The sequence below is a fragment of the Salvelinus sp. IW2-2015 genome, linkage group LG3 (assembly GCF_002910315.2).
Source record: "Salvelinus sp. IW2-2015 linkage group LG3, ASM291031v2, whole genome shotgun sequence".
Taxonomy (NCBI): Eukaryota; Metazoa; Chordata; class Actinopteri; order Salmoniformes; family Salmonidae; genus Salvelinus; species Salvelinus sp. IW2-2015.
In genome coordinates, this window is record NC_036840.1 from 13,579,314 (window position 1) to 13,597,642 (window position 18,329).

The 18,329-nt window shown below is 46.2% G+C and overlaps 1 protein-coding gene across 6 annotated transcripts in view; it reads left to right on the forward strand.

The window, feature by feature from the left end:
• The window catches only part of LOC111951213 (cadherin EGF LAG seven-pass G-type receptor 1), a 123,226-nt gene that overhangs the window by 43,295 nt on the left and 61,602 nt on the right, over positions 1-18,329 (forward strand). For all 6 annotated transcript variants that reach the window (XM_023969284.2, XM_023969283.2, XM_023969286.2 and 3 more), the window contains exons 2-5: positions 14,181-14,349; positions 14,590-14,770; positions 15,084-15,372; positions 16,942-17,164. In XM_023969284.2, the coding sequence (XP_023825052.1) occupies positions 14,181-14,349; positions 14,590-14,770; positions 15,084-15,372; positions 16,942-17,164 (862 nt within the window). The remainder of the gene's footprint in view (positions 1-14,180; positions 14,350-14,589; positions 14,771-15,083; positions 15,373-16,941; positions 17,165-18,329) is intronic.

Below are 18,329 nucleotides of genomic sequence, written 5' to 3' on the forward strand. Positions count from 1 at the left end.
TCTGTCTGTCTGTCTGTCTGTCTGTCTGTCTGTCTGTCTGTCTGTCTGTCTGTCTGTCTGTCTGTCTGTCTGTCTGTCTGTCTGTCTGTCTGTCTACACAGCCACCAAGGGCTGACCTAAATCCGGACGGACGGACGGACGGATTTAGGTCAGCCCTTGGTGGCTGTGTAGTTGCTGTGGCCACTATTCTTACAGAGTAAGTGTGCGTCTCCGTACGGGACAGGCACTCAGGAAAGAATGTGCATGAAAACGAGTTGTCTCCCATTGAATTACTTTATTGAAGAATCCCTACTGTTGACCAATCACTGACGAAGAGGCGTAGACTTTGGCTGTCGACTTCGGCTTGCCTTGAGAAAAAATGTTTTGTGCCTGAACAGCCGAAAAAACCTTTCTGAAGTCCAAAACGAATAAAAACTTCACAAAATACTCCAAACTGTTTAGTCTGGGAAGCATTCGGACGCCTTGAGCCCTCCCTTGATCTGTTCCTGACATACCCCTTCTCGCTCCTCCCCCATCTCTTCCCTCCATTCCTTCTTTCTCATCAACCTCTCCTCCCCTTTTTGTAATATCCCTCCTTTTCCCCTCCCCCTTTCCTCCACCATAAAACAATCTGGAGAGGAGTAGGAAGAAGTTGACCCTAGCAACTGATCTAAGGTTGGTTTTGCACTTTCCCTAACAAATCACTAAAGTTAATATTGGGGGAGGGTACAACTGGTCCTAGATCAGTGCCTGTGGGCCACGTCTACTTTCCTTCTGGTGATGAGTAGTAGACACCTGGATATGATGACCTCTGACCTTTATAATAAGGGGAAATAAAGAACCGGAACTGGATTAGAGGAGAGAGAACAGAGAGGTAGGGAAGGATGGAGAGAGATGGGGGGGGGGTGCTGAGTTGCGGAGTTAACCGCTAAGTAGATCTAAGCGGTGAAAATCAACTAATGTCTTCCAACGAGACCACTTTGATTGCTGCTGAATCTGGGATGTTAATGAACCCTGATAAAGCAACAGGACCCTGTGGCCACCAGTGACCTCGTCCCCAGGATAATTGCTAGCAAATGTAACAGAGAGAGAGAGAGAAAGAGCCGGCTGGTGGACGAGACCATCCAGTGATCCATCGTGCGACTGTATTCCTGTAGTGTAGAAATACCTCCAACCACCAGCCATCGGGCTCTATTCTCGGTCTCTGTCCTCACGGCAGATGAACGTCGCGTGACACCCTGCAAATTATTGCCAGCTAATTTACTAGACGATGAACATGACACTCTATCCACTCTCTCTCCCTCTCTCTCTCTTTCTCTCTCTCCCTCCCTTCTTAATCTAATATACCTTGTAATGCAATTCCAGCTTTCAGCCAACACCATCTGAAATCTTAGGCCTATAGCGACAACAGGGGCAACTAGCAGCAAAACAATCTGTTCTATCTGTGTTTAAATCTCAGGTCCAGTGTAACAGCTCGTTGAGCAGCACCGAGCTACGGTATAGAGGACAATGGCCTAGACTACCCTATTGTGGATAAGATGGAGTAACAACAGCGAAATAGCAAATCAAGCTGTTAGTCCTTCATTTGGACTCCTTTTAGAGGTGGTCTTTCTGTAACCGTGGCTGTTTTCTTCTCCCTGGGTCTGGCCTTCATGGGGACAACCGCAGGTTAAAATGCAAGCAGCACACAGCCCGAGAGGGTCTATAACGTTATTCCTACAGCGCCTTCAGAAAGCATTCAAACCACTTGATCTTTTCCACATGTTGTTGGGTTACGGCCTGAATTTAGCATGGATTCAATTGAGATGTGTCACTGATCTACACACAGTACCCCATAATGTCACAGGGGAATGTTGTTTTTAGAACATTTGACAAATGAATAATACATGAAAAGCATGAAATGTCTTGAGTCAATAAGTATTCAGCCCCTTTGTTATGGCAAGCCTAAATAAGTTCAGGAGTAAAAAAGAAAAAAAAGAAAAGCTTAACAAGTCACATAAAACAAGTCCAAATCTGTCGTTCTGCCCCTGAACAAGGCAGTTAACCCACTGTTCCTAGGCCGTCATTGTAAATAAGAATTTGTTCAATAGTTAAATAAAGGTTCGATTAAAAAAATGAAATTAATAAGTTGCATGGATTCACTCTGTGTTCAGTAGTAGTGGTTAACATGATTTTTGTTTGACTACTCCACCTCTGTACCCCACACATACAGTTATCTGTAAGGTCCCTCAGTTGAGTAGTGAATTTCAAGCACAGATTCTGCCACAAAAAAACAGGTAGGTTTTCCAATGACTCGCAAAGAAGATGGGGAGGGGAATTATTGATTGATGGGGGATAAGTTATCAATTACACTTTGGATGGTGTATCAATACACCCAGTCACTACAAAGATACAGGCGTCCTTCCTAACTCAGTTGACGGAGAGGAAGGAATTTAAAAGGCCAATGAGGAATTTAAAACAGTTACAGAGTTTAATGGCTGTGATAGGACATAAATTAGGATGGATCAACAACATTGTAGTTACGCCACAATACTAAAGCTGCGTGACAGAGTGAAATAAGGAAGCCTGTACAGAAGAAAAGTATTCCAAAACATGTAACCTTTTTGCAATAAGGCACTAAAGTAATACTGCATTGAATACAGAGCTTTTTGTTTGGTGCAAATCCAACACAACACATCACTGAGTACCACTCTTCATATTTTCAAGCATGGTGGTGGCTGCATCATGTTATGGGTATGCTTGTCATCGGCAAAGTCTAGGAAGATTTTTAGGATAAAAATAAACGTAATAGGCAAAATCCTAGAGTAAAATCTGGTTTTGTCTGCTTTCCAACAGACACCAGGAAATAAATTCACCTTTCAGCAAGACAATAACCTAAAACATGAGGCCAAATATACACTGGAGTTGCTTACCAAGACGACATTGAATGTTCCTAAGCGGCCAAGTTACAGTTTTGACTTTAATCAGTTTGAATATCTATGGCAAGATTTTAAAATGGCTGTCTAGCTATAAGGGCACAAGGCGAGACCCAGATGCAGACACGGGAGGCAGATGGTTTGAGTCTTTTGATATTTATTAAACAATTAAAAAGGGTAGGCAAAAGAATGGTCGTGGGCAGGCAACAGGTCAAAACCAGTTCAGAGTCCAGGAGGTACAGAGTGGCAGGCAGGCTCGAGGTCAGGGCAGGCAGAATAGTTAGGCAGGCGGGTACGGAGTCCAGAAAACAGGCAAGGGTCAAAACCGGGAGGACTAGCAAAAAGAGAATAGAAGCAGGAGTACGGGAAAACATGCTGACAGGAAACACAGGGATATACAGTTGAAGTCGGAAGTTTACATACACCTTAGCCAAATACATTTAAACTCAGTTTTTCACAATTCCTGACATTTAATCCTAGTAAAAATTCCCTGTCTTAGGTCAGTTAGGATCACCACTTTATTTTAAGAACGTGAAATGTCAGAATAATAGTGGAGAGAATGATTTATTTCAGCTTTTATTTCTTTCATCACATTCCTAGTGGGTCAGAAGTTTACATACACTCAATTAGTATTTGGTAGCAATGCCTTTAAATTGTTTAACTTGGGTCAAACGTTTCGGGTAGCCTTCCACAAGCTTCCCACAATAAGTTGGGTGAATTTTGGCCCATTCCTCCTGACAGAGCTGGTGTAACTGAGTCAGGTTTGTAGGTCTCCTTGCTCGCACACGCTTTTTCAGTTCTGCCCACACATTTTCTATAAGATTGAGGTCAGGGCTTTGCCACTCCAATACCTAGACTTTGTTGTCCTTAAGTCATTTTGCCACAACTTTGGAAGTATGCTTGGGGTCATTGTCCATTTGGAAGACCCATTTGCGACCAAGGTTTAACTTCCTGACTGATGTCTGGAGATGTTGCTTCAATATATCCACATAATTTCTCTTCCTCATGATGTCATCTATTTTGTGAAGTGCACCATTCCCTCCTGCAGCAAAGCACCCCCACAACAATTGTTCTGGGATTGATTTGTACTTTTCGCACCAAAGTACGTTCATCTCTAGGAGACAGAACGCGTCTCCTTCCTGAGCGGTATGACGGCTGCGTGGTCCCATGGTGTTTATACTTGAGTACTATTGTTTGTACAGATGAACGTGGTACCTTCAGGCTTTTGGAAGTTGCTCCCAACGATGAACCAGACTTGTGGAGGTCTACACTTTTTTTCTGAGGTCTTGGCTGATTTCTTTTTACTTTCCCATGATGTTAAGCAAAGAGGCACTGAGTTTGAAGACAGGCCTTGAAATACATCCACAGGTACACCTCCAATTGACTCAAATGATTGACTCAAATTGACTCAATTAGCCTATCAGAAGCTTCTAAAGCCATGACATAATTTTCAGGAATTTTCCAAGCTGTTTAAAGGCACAGTCAACTTAGTGTATGTAAACTTCTGACCCGCTGGAATTATGATACATTGAATTATAAGTGAAATAATCTGTCAGTAAACAATTGTTGGAAAAATTACTTGTGTCATGCACAAAGTAGATGTCCTAACCGACTTGCCAAAACTATAGTTTGTTACCAAGAATTTTCTGGAGTGGTTGAAAAACGAGTTTTATTGACTCTAACCTAAGTGTATGTAAACTTCCGACTTCAACTGTACACACCAGGGAAAATAAGCGACACCTGGAGGGGGTGGAGACAATCACAAGGACAGGTGAAACAGATCAGGGTGTGACACTAGCAATGATCAACAACCAACTTGACAGAGCTTGAAGAATTCTTTAAAGAATAATGGGCAAATATTGTACAATCCAGGTTTGCAAAACTCTTAGAGATTTACCCAAAAAGACGCACAGCTGTAATCACTGCCAACGGTGATTCTAACATGTATTGACTCAGGGCGTTGAATACTTCTCTAATCAAAATATTTGAGTGTTTTATTATCCATAAAATGTTTTGAAATATTTGCATTTTTCTACCACTTTGTCATTACAGATTATTGTGTGGAGATCGTTGACGAAAAAAATTACAATTCACTCCATTTTAATCCCATTTTGTAACACAACAAAATGGTGATGCTGTCAACCGGTGTGAATACTTTCTGAAGGCACTGTAGTAATGTACATATCTACCTCAATTACCTCGTACCCCTGCACATCCACTCAGTACCGGTACCCCGTGTATATAGCCAAGTTATCGTTTCTTATTGTCTATTTCTTATTACTTTTATTGCTATGTGTACTTTTCTATTATTTCTCTATTTTCTTTCTCTCTGCATTCTTGGGAAGGGCCCGTAAGTAAGCATTTCACTGTTGGTCTACACCTGTTGTTTACAAAGCATGTGACAAAAAGCATTTTCTTGGATTTGATTTGGAATAGGGTGTCGTGATTGCATTTCATGATCACCCTGGAAGAATTGAATGATTCCCTATTCCTGTTGTAAGGATAAATAAATGTCTGTTCCTGTGTTGTAATCCCACCTGTTCCAGTGCTGTCAAAGGGATGTTATTCCCTGCTAGCCCCCCTCCTCTCATCCTGGGGTGAAAGGAGTCTTTTGTGTCCCTACCTGCTTGCCGCTCTGCTGTCCTCTCCTCACAACTACGGCTGAGTGACTGACTGGCTAAGTGAGAGAGCAATAATCCCTGTTAGCTCACACTTGAGTTTGGGGTTGTACCATTGGAGAGGAGGAGGAGGAGGAAGAGGAGGGGGAAGGGGACCCCCTAGCAAGTGCGGGTGTTGAGTGGGACAGCTGTGTGTGTTTTTGTGTATGTGTGTCTGAGTTATGACGTGAAGTGAATTTCGCTAGTCTAGTGGGATAGGAGGACACCTCTGTAACATCATCAGCAGTGCTTCCAAAACATCCAGGGCCGCAGAGTTACAGATAGACACAGAATATGGCAGGGTGCACTTTTGGACACTACCCCTGGCAGCCTCAGAAGAGGAGTAGTGGCCAGAAGCTCTCCTCCTCTCCTCTCTATTCCTCTCCTCTACTCTATTACTGTCAGTGTGTCTGGAAGCAGTCAGTGAAAGCCCTTCTCATCTCCCCAGACATGTTTATTCTCAGGTATGTCCATGGTTTCGTTCCAAGCGGCACCCTATTCCCTATATAGTGCACTACCTTTGACTAGATCCCCATGGGCCCTGGTCAAAAGTATTGCACTCTAAAGGGTGCAGGTTGCCATTTGAGATGCAGTCCGTGTGTCTGTCTCCAGGCCAGAGCAGATCAAAGCTGCAGCCAGACGTACATAAACGCTAATCCTGTTAGATAAAGGGTTCTGGGTGTAGAGTCCACCGGGCCTGCTGGACAGACAGGGATGAGACCCAGATACAGACGGACAGAGACCGATAAAGATAGTGAGCGATGGGGATGGGTGAAGAGAGGGCGGGAGATATGGTGAGAGAAAGAGGACAAGAGGGAAGGAGGAAGGGATGAACTAAGATATGTAGCAGACTATCTCTTCACTTGAATGGACTGCCAGCCAGGTGGAGGAAGTCCAGTTGACACCGACAATGCTCTGCTGACTGCACAATTCATTCCTGGTGAAGGGGAATATGAGTGAGAGCGGCAGTGTGGGCGGGAAACATATAGCCAGCGTCCCAAATGGCGCCCTATTCCCTATGTAGTGCAGTATATATGGGCAAGTGTGCCATTTGGGATGCGGCCGTAGTTCAAAAAAGAACTTTAAAGAGTGAACTGATAGATGAGCTCCAGCTTTCTCTAGTTGTCTAACTTCAGGTCTGAGGCCTGTAAACCTGCCAGGGTTTCTCAGTGAACCCAGTCACTCTGCGCATTCCTGTCGGGTTAACCATTGATCCTGGAACACGGTTTCATTTAAAGGGCCACTGGTCGGACTCACGGCCAAAGTTCCTACTCCCTGTCCCTGACACGAGGCCCATATTTAAACACTAGCATGCTATCATGGTAAAGTCCCATCCTAGTTGTACGTCAACAGAGATGCTAAAGTTATATTAGTGATAGTTGATTTTTATTTCAATTGAACCTTCATTTAACTTGGCACGTCAGTTAAGAACAAATTCTTATTTACAATGACGGCCTACCCCGGCCAAACCCTAAACCGGACGACGCTGGGCCAATTGTGCGCCGCCCTATGGGACTCCCAATCACGGCCGGTTGTGATACAGCCTGGAATCGAATCAGGGTCTGTAGTGGCGCCTCTAGCAGAAGCAGTGCCTTAGACCGCTGCGCCACTCGGGAGCCCACTAATAATGTTATTACAATGATTTGCCGTGGTGTCAGTATCTCCTGTCCTCCCTTGAATGATGCCTATGGCAGCGGTGTGGGTTTGTGTGTGGAGACGTAATTGATGTGTGTGCCAGTTGTGTGTAGGGAGAGACAGATGCACGGCTGTCTGTCTGTCTCAGGGAGGCCCCAATCATCCCCAATCGTCGGCAGTGATTATCTCTGTCAGCTACAGTTTCATTGTTTCCTTCTCTCCTTTCCTCTCCTCCCCACGCTCGCATAATAAACATCCACTTGGCGACTACTAAGAACCTTTCCTTCACTTCCTCGTTGAATCTATTACTTTCCCTAACCAATCATCTCATGTCATGCATATTGAATTCCTGAGTAATAGATTGATTCTATTATGATTGTCTTTCCGTTCTGTCAGTCTGTAGGATATAATGGCCATTGTGGTAGAGGAGGTGAATTCCCCTGTTCTTCTTCTTATCACACAGGCAGCAGGATGTCTGTAGGCAACTGATATGTGATCCTTACATCCCAGTCTGTCTGCTCACGCTGTGAGAGAAACCCTTCTCACATGGCGGAGTTGTGTATTATTTATGAGGGAAAAGTTTTACTGTGTCTGCTAGAGGGAGCGGGGTAGGGAGGAGGGAGGGAGGAGGGAGGAGGCGACAGGGCAAGAGAGGCAGCAGAGGCAGAGAAGAGAGGCGAGGAGAGAGATGAGAGAGAGAGAGAGAGAGAGAGAGAGAGAGAGAGAGAGAGAGAGAGAGAGAGAGAGAGAGAGAGAGAGAGAGAGAGAGAGAGAGAGAGAGAGAGAGAGAGAGAGAGGAGAGAGAGAGAGAGAGAGAGAGAGAGAGAGAGAGAGAGAGAGAGAGAGAGAGAGAGAGAGAGAGAGAGAGAGAGAGAGATTGTTGAGAAAGCCAAACTATTAGTGAAAGTGTGGGATTGACTCTACAGTCAAACAACCTGTTGGTTTGCTCTGTACCTGATAGGCCAGGGGCGGTTAGGTGTGTCACAGTGAAGGGGGAGCTGATATCACTCTAGACACCGATTGGTCGAGGTACAGTCGGTTTGGAATCATTGTTGTGATTCAAATATTTGAAAGTTCGGAGAGAGAAAGGGGTCAGTTGGTCGCTTTGTGGCGTTTTCTCAGCACCTGCTAAATAGGGCTCCGTTTTTACTGGTTTTCATTGGTCGCTGTGCCTTTTAAAATGTTATTGCACAATAAAACGTGGTTGCCAGTAAAATAAAAAAAGTCTGTATGTCTAGTATGCCTGTTGTAATAATTGTTGGCTTTCTTCAAGGATTCAACACTTTTCCTCGTATTACCATCCTATTTGACTGTGGTAAATGTCAAAATGATTGAAATAATCACATTTCCACTGCAAACAAACCAATGCAGGGAAGGATTGGTCTTTGTGTGGAATGCAGAGGTTGTCCTTTCTTTCCGCTGTCATAGTGATTTAGGAGTGGAGCATACTACTCTCTTCCTGCTGTAGGGGGGAGGTTTGAATCCCCCCTCTGTTTCACACAGGTGAGGTTGACAGGTTTGCGAGGGGAACCTGTCGACCGTCGTACAGACGAGACGTCTGTCGTTTGTTTTACCACCCTCTCGGCTTCTTCCGTTATCTGTGAAAACACTGCTGCCGTTGTTGGATGGAGTAGGTGGCCACCGGGGTTGTGCTCAGCTTTAATTTTTAATTCAGTCAGTTGAATTGAAAATCACCTGTTGTTTCTATGAGAACGTTCCAATTCATTACTAACATTTTAACATGCTTCCTAAATTGTGAGTTGAAAAGCAATTTACCCCCACACCACGATGACCACACTCTGTGACTGTCAGTCACAGACCACAGACAGATAGTGACAGCAGTGTCATCAATCTCCAGAATGGGTGGGTGGGGCAGTTAGTGATATAGACAAGGGTGTTGTCACTCACTGTGACAGCTGGGGACCTTGGTGGAATGTGTCCCAGTGTCCCAGTGTCCAGCTCCATCATAGTTAAGTTGGCTTAGAATCTACAGGGACTGGCTGGTGTCTCCCAGTCTGTTAACAGCCTTAGCACCTCCTGCCTCGTCAACAAGATGCTCCTAGACACTGATCTATGGTGAGTTTTGAGTTTCTCCCACTTATGGTTAGGATTGGGGGAGTTATTGCTGACTAGATCTGTGTCTATGGATAAGCGATTGCGGGTTTATTGCATTTTAGTAAACCAATAAACACATATTGCAATCATCTCGTCTATGATTCATTCGCTGCTACAGCTCGGCAGTACACCGTCTGGATTCTTCAGCCGAGATGACTAATAAAACAATGAGTGATACGCCGTGACGCTAATGGGTTTTACTGTTTGGATAATGTATTCGTTTATTTACTTTAGCACTAGTATGTCAGTCTCGTATCTTAATGGCTATTACTAGTTCATGAATGCGCGGCATATCGTAGGTGTAACGCACGGAATATTCAAGGAAGCTGTAGCACACGGGCGATCTTGATGCTTCCAACACACGTCATGGATCTTGTTTCACCAATGTTTCAGACTCTATAGACCTTCGTCGTGGTATTTCATTGTGACACGCTCAGATATACTTGTAAGCGGCATCTTTGTAATGTAGTGTGTGGTGTTTTATATCACTGTGGGATGGGTCCTGTCTTCTCCCACGTCACTCCCATGTAGTCCTGTTTACCCTCGGACAAATCCTCTTTCCATGGTGTCTGAATGTGACACACCCTGTGATGACTGGCTGTGAGCTGCCCAGGGACACCCTGTGTGTGTGTGTGTGTGTGTGTGTGTGTGTGTGTGTGTGTGTGTGTGTGTGTGTGTGTTGTGTGTGTGTGCTCGCGTATCGCACGCCCCCCCGCTTGTGTGTGTGTGTGTGTGTGTGTGTGCTTGTGTATGTGTGTGTGTGTTGCCCTCTCATTGATCCCGAATAGAACAGCTGCAGGGATATAAATAGCATCTCTCTTCTCTGGGATGCCACGGGAAAGAGAGAGGAAAAAGATGGCACTCCTGTAAACTCTTCCTGTATATTTACCTTGTTCTCCCGCGGTCTAAAGCACTGCATTCAGTGCTTGAGGCGTCACTACAGACACCCGGTTCGAACCAGGCTGTATCAAACTGGCCGTGATTGGGAGTCTCGTAGGGCAGCGCACAATATGCCAGCGTCGTCCAGTTTGGCCGGTGTAGGCCGTCATTGTAAATAAGAATTTTGTGAATTGTGTGTGGGAAGAGTATAGAGTTCAGTGGATCTATGTAGTAACTTACTTAGAGAGTCAGGACTGTGTGCATGTACTTCATGGCCTATACAGTAGGCTTTTTCCGGTTAGTTTTACTCAGTGAGGTGAATAGCTTAGATTGCCTTTTGAGTACACTGAGAATCGTGGATGAAACATTTGTCAACACATCATTAGCCACAAACAGGACGGCTTGAGCTGTGCTCTCAACAGCAACGGTTTAGAGTAGTACTGTTGTCTTAAGCTGAGTGCCAACAGCTAGTGTCAGGACTTACTTCATCGCGGCTTAATGACAACACTCAACAGGTGACTGGAACCTCTTACACCTGCCTCCTGTATTGTGACTTTCTGTGGTGTGTGTGTGGTGTGTGTGTGTGTGTGTGGTGTGTGGTGGGTGTGTGTGTGTGTGTTGTGTGTGTGTGTGTGTGTGTGTGTGTGTTGTGTGCGTGTGCATGTTTTTGTCCGACATCCCTGCTCGCATATGTGTTTGTGTTTCAATCAATCAGCTGATTGATCTAGCTTCTAGACCACCATGTGCACGAACAGTGTGTTGTGCAGACAGACAGGCAGAGGGGACAGGTGGGGGAGCGGACAGCTGGGTAGGCTACTCTGTAATGGATGGCTAATGTAACAGTTACTCTCTGTGTTAGTAGAGCACACTCGCTCTACATCGAATTAAGGGAACGTTTTTGTGTGTGTGTGTGTGTGTGTGTGTTGTGTGTGTGTGTGTGTGTGTGTGTGTGTGTGTTGTGTGTGTATGACCACGTGGGGAGGGGCTGCTTTTGTGTGCACTTCTCTCGAAGTATATGTGGTGACTGTGGGTGTAACAGAGTGGAAAACATGGGTCGTCTGGCTCTTCTTTGTCTGATAATATGGCACACTGGGCAACACTTTAGAGAGAGGGAGAGAAGGAGGAGGCTGTGAGGAGACAACGGTATCAACACCCAGTCTGATAAACAGTGTGAGGCAGTCTGATGAACAGAGGCACTGACGGGGGAGGAAGCAGAGAGGGGATATAGGACGGGGGGAGGCAGGGGGTAGAGAGGGGTGTAGGGGTCCTGAGAAATGACCTAATTTGGGGGAGAGTGACTGACAAGGCACCTGCCCCTCAGCCGTCTCTCTCACACACGCATACACATTGACTCAACAAGACTCATGCAACCCGATCTCCCACTCAGAGACGTTTCAACAGTATGTCAACTGCTTCAGCCACCTGTTGGCCACTCTCCTCCTACATCACAGCCCTATAGGCTCTGTCTGTATGCCTGGTGTTGAACATATAGACTAGCCCTATAGACTTTGTATGGATCAGTTTTGAGTTGCCGGCTCTCTCCCTATTATCCAGCATTATATTGAACGGGCCCGTGCCTATAGGCTCTACATGGAGTATACCAAACATTAGGAGCACCTTCCTAATATTGAGTTGCAGCCCCTCTTTGCCCTCAGAACAGCCTCAGTTCGTCGGGGCATTAACTCTACAAGTTGTCGAAAGCGTTCCACAGGGATGCTGGCCTTTGTTGATTCCAATGCTTCCCACAGTTGTGTCAAGTTGGCTGGATGTCCTTTGGGTGGTGGACCATTCTTGATACACACACACACAGGAAACTATTGAGCATGAAAAAGCCAGCAGCATTACAGTTCTTGACACAAACTGGTGCGCCTGGCACCTACTACCATAAACCAGGTTCAAAGGCACTTCATCTTTTGTCTTGCCCATTCACCCTCTGAATGGCACACATACACAATCCATGTCTCAATGTCTCAAGATTCAAAAACGTATTCTTTAACCTGTCCCTCCCCCTCCATCTACACTGATTTGAAGTGGATTTAACAAGTGACATCAGTAAGGGATCATAGGTTTCACCTGGATTCACCTGGTCCGTCTATGTCATGGAAAGAGCAGGTGTTCATAATGGTATGTACACTCAGTGTATATGATATTTAGGTCAGCAAGACATAGCAGTTTTCAGTTGTTCCACAAGTTGAAATGACACATCAGATTTGTTTAATTACTTAGGAGTGGCTTTGATTCAGGTGGAATCCCAACGAGACCCACTGACACCTACTTAACTCCAGAGAACGCTGGCAGAGACTCAGGACAATATAAGCCAGTCCGTCCCATGTCTCACCTGTAACATAATATTTGTCAGGAAATCGCTGTGAGCAGCACACGTCTCTCGTTTGGCGTTCACACTCTTGGACAGTACTTCTGTCCGGAGCCTTGGTCTAAGTAGTACACTACATAGGGAGTAGGGTGCTATTTGGGATGCACCCGAGATCTCCTCTGAGAAGGATCCGTTAGAATTGAGATATTTACTGTATGTAATTAAAGTCAATCAATCAATCAATCAAKTTTATTTTATATAGCCCTTCGTACATCAGCTAATATCTCGAAGTGCTGTACAAAAAACCCAGCCTAAAACCCCAAACAGCAAGCAATGCAGGTGTAGAAGCACGGTGGCTAGGAAAAACTCCCTAGAAAGGCCAAAACCTAGGAAGAAACCTAGAGAGGAACCAGGCTATGAGGGGTGGCCAGTCCTCTTCTGGCTGTGCCGGGTGGAGATTATAACAGAACATGGCCAAGATGTTCAAAATGTTCATAAATGACAAGCATGGTCAAATAATAATCAGGAATGAATTTCAGTTGGCTTTTCATAGCCGATAATTTAAGAGTTGAAAACAGCAGGTCTGGGACAGGTAGGGGTTCCATAACCGCAGGCAGAACAGTTGAAACTGGGACAGCAGCAAGGCCAGGTGGACTGGGGACAGCAAGGAGTCATCATGCCCGGTAGTCCTGACGTATGGTCCTAGGGCTCAGTTCCTCCGAGAGAGAGAAAGAAAGAGAGAAGGAAGGAGAGAATTAGAGAGAGCATACTTAAATTCACACAGGACACTGGATAAGACAGGAGAAGTACTCCAGATATAACCAACTGGCCCTAGCCCCCCGACACAAACTACTGCAGCATAAATACTGGAGGCTGAGACAGGAGGGGTCAGGAGACACTGTGGCCCCATCCGAAGATACCCCCGGACAGGGCCAAACAGGAAGGATAAGTGTGTTTATGGACAAGAGGGGTAAAAATGCCTACACTATCTTGTCATTGACAGGACAGGTTTGACAAAATGCTTATTTATTCAAATGATATATGCCTACCAGTGACTCTGTCTACTTGATTTAATGTCTGATCGGGCCAGTTATTACAAAATGTTCTCATTCATTAACTATTCAACGGCGGCAGGTAGCCTAGTGGTTAGAGTGTTGGGCCGGTAAACGAAAGGTTGCTAGATCAAATCCGCGAGCTGTCAATATAAAAATATTTCGTTCTTCCCCTGAACAAGGCAGTTAACCCACTGTTCCCCTGTAGGCTGTCATTGTAAATAAGAATTTGTTCTTAACTGACTTGCCTAGTTAAATAAAGTACTGTTCAACACCAGTCTTCATGTGGTTGACTCTACTTCTGCTCTGCAATAAATCCACTTAGATCAGCGTTTCCCAGGGCCCCCCCCCGGATGCATGTTTAGTTTTTTGCACTACACAGCTGCTTCAAATAACCAAGTCATCATCAAGCTTTGATTATGTGAATCAGCTGTGTAGTGCTAGGGCTAAAACCAAAACGGGCCCCGGGACCGAGTTTGGGAAACGCTGACTTAGACGATGATCACTTCTACATGCTAAACAAATCTTAGCAAATCTTCATGGTTTCAATTATGCACAGTAGTTCTGGTCCGCCTTTTACCTGTTGCTCTGGTCTGTAGTTCATCCATTTAACCCTCCCTCTCTCCCTCCCCAGACGGTATCCATCAGGTCACAGCCCTGTGCACCCTGCGTGTCACCATAATCACAGACGACATGTTGACCAACAGCATCACGGTGCGCCTGGAGAACATGTCTCAGGAGCGCTTCCTGTCCCCTCTGCTGTCCCTCTTCCTGGAGGGTGTGGCAGCCGTGCTCTCCACCAGGTAATTTGTCTGCTCCTACTGAGGGTTCCAGGAAATCCTGGTTGGAAGATTCTCGGTATCAGGACGGAATAATAATCCTCCAACCGAGATTTCTGTCTAAGCTGGGAATTTTTTTTGGGGAAAGATATTGAAATGTTGTAACCCTACTTGGGAGTCCGTGTAGAATTCTGTTGCTGCTACGGTACTTCTGCTCCGTGTGCTCACAAGACTCTCTACTCGCTATTCTCTACTCTCCACCAGCCGCCAGGCTGTCTTTGTGTTCAATATCCAGAACGACACAGACGTGCGGGGCGCCATCCTCAACGTGACCTTCTCGGCGCTGCAGCCAGGGGGTCCCCCAGGGAGGTACTTCCCCTCCGAGGAGCTGCAGGAGCAGATCTACCTGAACCGCACCCTGCTCCGACTAATATCATCACAGCAGGTTATTTGAATGAGTCCCAAATCGACCAATACCGACCCCATAGGCACTCCTGTAGAACTGGGTCATGTTCAGTTGTCACGATATTGAAGAAAATTATCAGAGACTGGAAGGTACTATCTGAACTTGTCAAATAATACATTTTTGTTGTTGTTTTGAAAAGTTTAGCTACGGTGTGCACTAATGAACACGACTCAGGTTTTCCCGATCTAAGTCAGCCACTGATTCGAAGGAAGGAACAAAAACCAGCAATCTCTGTTGCCCATTTCACTTTCTGGATTTGAGCAATTTCCTGATTTAATTGTGTCCATTCCAGGTGCTTCCCTTCGACGACAACATCTGCCTGAGGGAGCCGTGTGAGAACTATATGAAGTGTGTGTCCGTGCTGAAGTTCGACAGCTCCCCGCCCTTCATCTCCTCCGACACGGTGCTGTTCCGGCCCATCCACCCCATCAACGGTCTGCGCTGCCGCTGTCCTGCAGGCTTTACCGGGGACTACTGCGAGACGGAGATAGACCTCTGCTATTCAGGACCCTGCAGGAACAATGGGAAGTGTCGCAGCCGAGAGGGAGGCTATACCTGCGAGTGTCAGGAAGACTTCACTGGTGAGTGGCTCCACTCTGTACCGTATTATCCTTTGCTAGCCTGTTCTTTGAGCTGTTGTGCGGTCTTGCCAATGGTGTGAAAATGGCCATAGTAGTTGGCAAAGTAGCACAAACAGCTCTGGGACCAGGCTAATACTTTACTAGGTCTCAAAGAGCATTAAATTATATGTAGGTGCTGTCTGATATGTCACCCCATCCACCATCAGAGTGTAGCTTCCCATTTGGGTGACGCACGCATTTCATGGCAATCATTTTGGCTGCAGATCAACTCTGGTGTTTGCCAGCAGCAGGATGCGCCAACCCACTGATGATCCATCAACTACAAATGACCCCTTTACTAAATGGGAAAGCATGTGGTCTGTCTCAATGTGATTTATGTTTGAGATGAGGCTGGAATGCTGTCTAGCCGGCAGCCCCAGGTACACTCTATAGTAGGCCCTACTCCCTACTCCTATCACTCTGTCTTTGTGTCTAGGAGTGATGGTCGAGGGTCGGAGCTATCAGTTGCACTCGTGACGTTTTTATTATGGCGTTTGCAGGTCAACTGACCGGGAGCTTTCATCTGATAGTGAGACCACATCTCTCCGTCTCTCTGTCCCTACAGTGGGGCCCGGTAGAATATAATAACAACCCCACCACTCCTTTCCTCTCTTTCCCTCCTTCACTTCCTTATCAGCTGTAATTACCTGATTATACCATCCTCCACCTCTCCGCTCCTCCAATGGGGGGCCTAGTCTTTGAAGGTCACAGTTCAACCTCAGCTAGTCGGGAGCCATTATGTGGCCGATGACAGCGGGGGCATACTGTGTCTGCCTTGGGTTTCCACATTATTTCCACATTACAGGGAAACAGATCCTCCTAATTCTCCTCGGAAAAAGGGATTATACCGCAGAGAGAAGAGTCATTACCAGGGTCCAGACAGGGTCCGAGATCTGATGTTCTGGCGTCCTGTGCCCCCCTCCGTCCCACGCATACCTGGCTGTCCCCACCCCTCCCCCAGACAGATTTTGTCGGGATGATGGTTGACACAACACTGGAGCTGGAGTTGACGCCGATGGTTGGTGGCTGTCTTAGATAAGGAAACTGATGGAATCCAAGATGGAGTACCAGTCAGAGCCATGGGAGTCTGTCAGTGGAGGAATCAGGAATCTGCCTAAGCTGGCCCACTTTGGCATGCAAACTTGAGCCAGTCAGCCAGTTTCCTGTGGTCTCTTAGACAGACAGTCTGTCAGTGGGAAACTGAGCTGTGTATCTGTGGTGGTGATGTCCAGACCAGTAGTTAGTGTCCATAACCCTAATTTGCTCCTTGGGCGCCGTATTAGTATGGCTGACCCTGTAAATCAACACATTTCACTGCACCTATCCGGTGTATGTGACAATAAAACATTATTATTATTAGATTCTCCATGAGAACCGTTCAGCAGAGCAATATGGAAACAGTGTTCAGTGTCTTCTGTCTCTCAGAAATGGGAAATGGGAATGCAGTCTATCAATATGACTTTGTGTGTGTCTGACCGGCTGTACATCACTCTTAAACCTTACTGTCTCCCTCCTCCCTTCTCTCCCTAGGTGAGCACTGTGAGGTGAACGCCCGGTCGGGGCGGTGTGTCCCGGGGGTGTGTAAGAATGGGGGGAAATGTGTGGACCTGCTGGTGGGGGGGTTCATGTGCCAGTGTCCCCCGGGAGAGTACGAGAAGCCTTACTGTGAGATGACCACCAGGTCTTTCCCTGGTCAGTCCTTCATCACCTTCAGAGGACTACGACAGAGGTTCCACTTTACTGTCTCATTCATGTGAGTACTTGGAAACCATCTACTCTCTCTCTCTCTCTCTCTCTCTCTCTCCCCCTCTCTGTCTCAGCTCCCCATCCATGTCTACCCCCTCTTCCTCTAGCTGAATCAATTGTACTATTCTCCCCATTTACCCTCTCTTCTCTCATCTCCTGTCGATCTTCACCTCACACACACACGCAGCTACACAGACTAGGCGTGTTAACAGAGCGACATGCGTACTGTACATGGTTGCGTGTGTGTGGTAAACTGTAATTTGGGTACAGGGAGGGTTGCACAAACAAACACACTTCACTCAGTTCAGTGTACCAGTTCAGTGGGGCATGTAGAGACATCTTTATTGTGTCGGAGCCCACACAAAAACCGCTTACATTAAACACATGAGAGGGGTGTGTGTGTGTGTGTGTTCACGCTCTAATCTGTTGAAACTGCCGTGTAGCAAAATGAGCTATAACACCATTCATAACCATATTAGTCAAGGCAGGAACACAGAAATGGGAATGCAGGTCAAGTTCTTTGTCTCTCAAATGACTCCATATTCCCGGACCATAATCTATAGTAAACTGCATTCTATGTGGCAGCCCTATGTGGCTCTGATCAAAACTAGTGCACTTGCACAATAGTGTAAATATTGTATCAGATCTGTTGCTAGTCCCATTTGAATTTCTAGGTGGGGTGAGGATCGTAAAAGTGGGTTGATGTGAAAAGCAGAGTGTGTGTCGGTGAGAAGCGGTAGAACAGGGTGAAAACAGGAAGCGCCCTGTGATGAGGTGCTCTTATCACTGTTTTCTTTAATCGGCTGTGTCTTCCTGCCCCCCTGCCCCCCCTCCGCACCTCCCACTGACCTGCTGGTATCTGGTGTCTGACTCTTGTGCCCTCTGTGCCCCTCATAGCATACACACAGGCAGACAAACACACACACTTACACAAACACACACACTATGGCAGGGCAGGGCATCTACTTCCTCCTTCCTGTCTCTAGACCACTGGTCGTACGACCACATCCTTATTGTCCTTCAAGTCTCTCTTCCTCTTTTCTTCCTCAGGAATTTCTCACCCCTTCCTTACACACTTCTCCAACCCCAAATCCCACCTCTCATATATACCACATGACCAAATTTCATTCAATTTTCATTCCAAAATCATGGGCATTAATATGGAGTTGGTC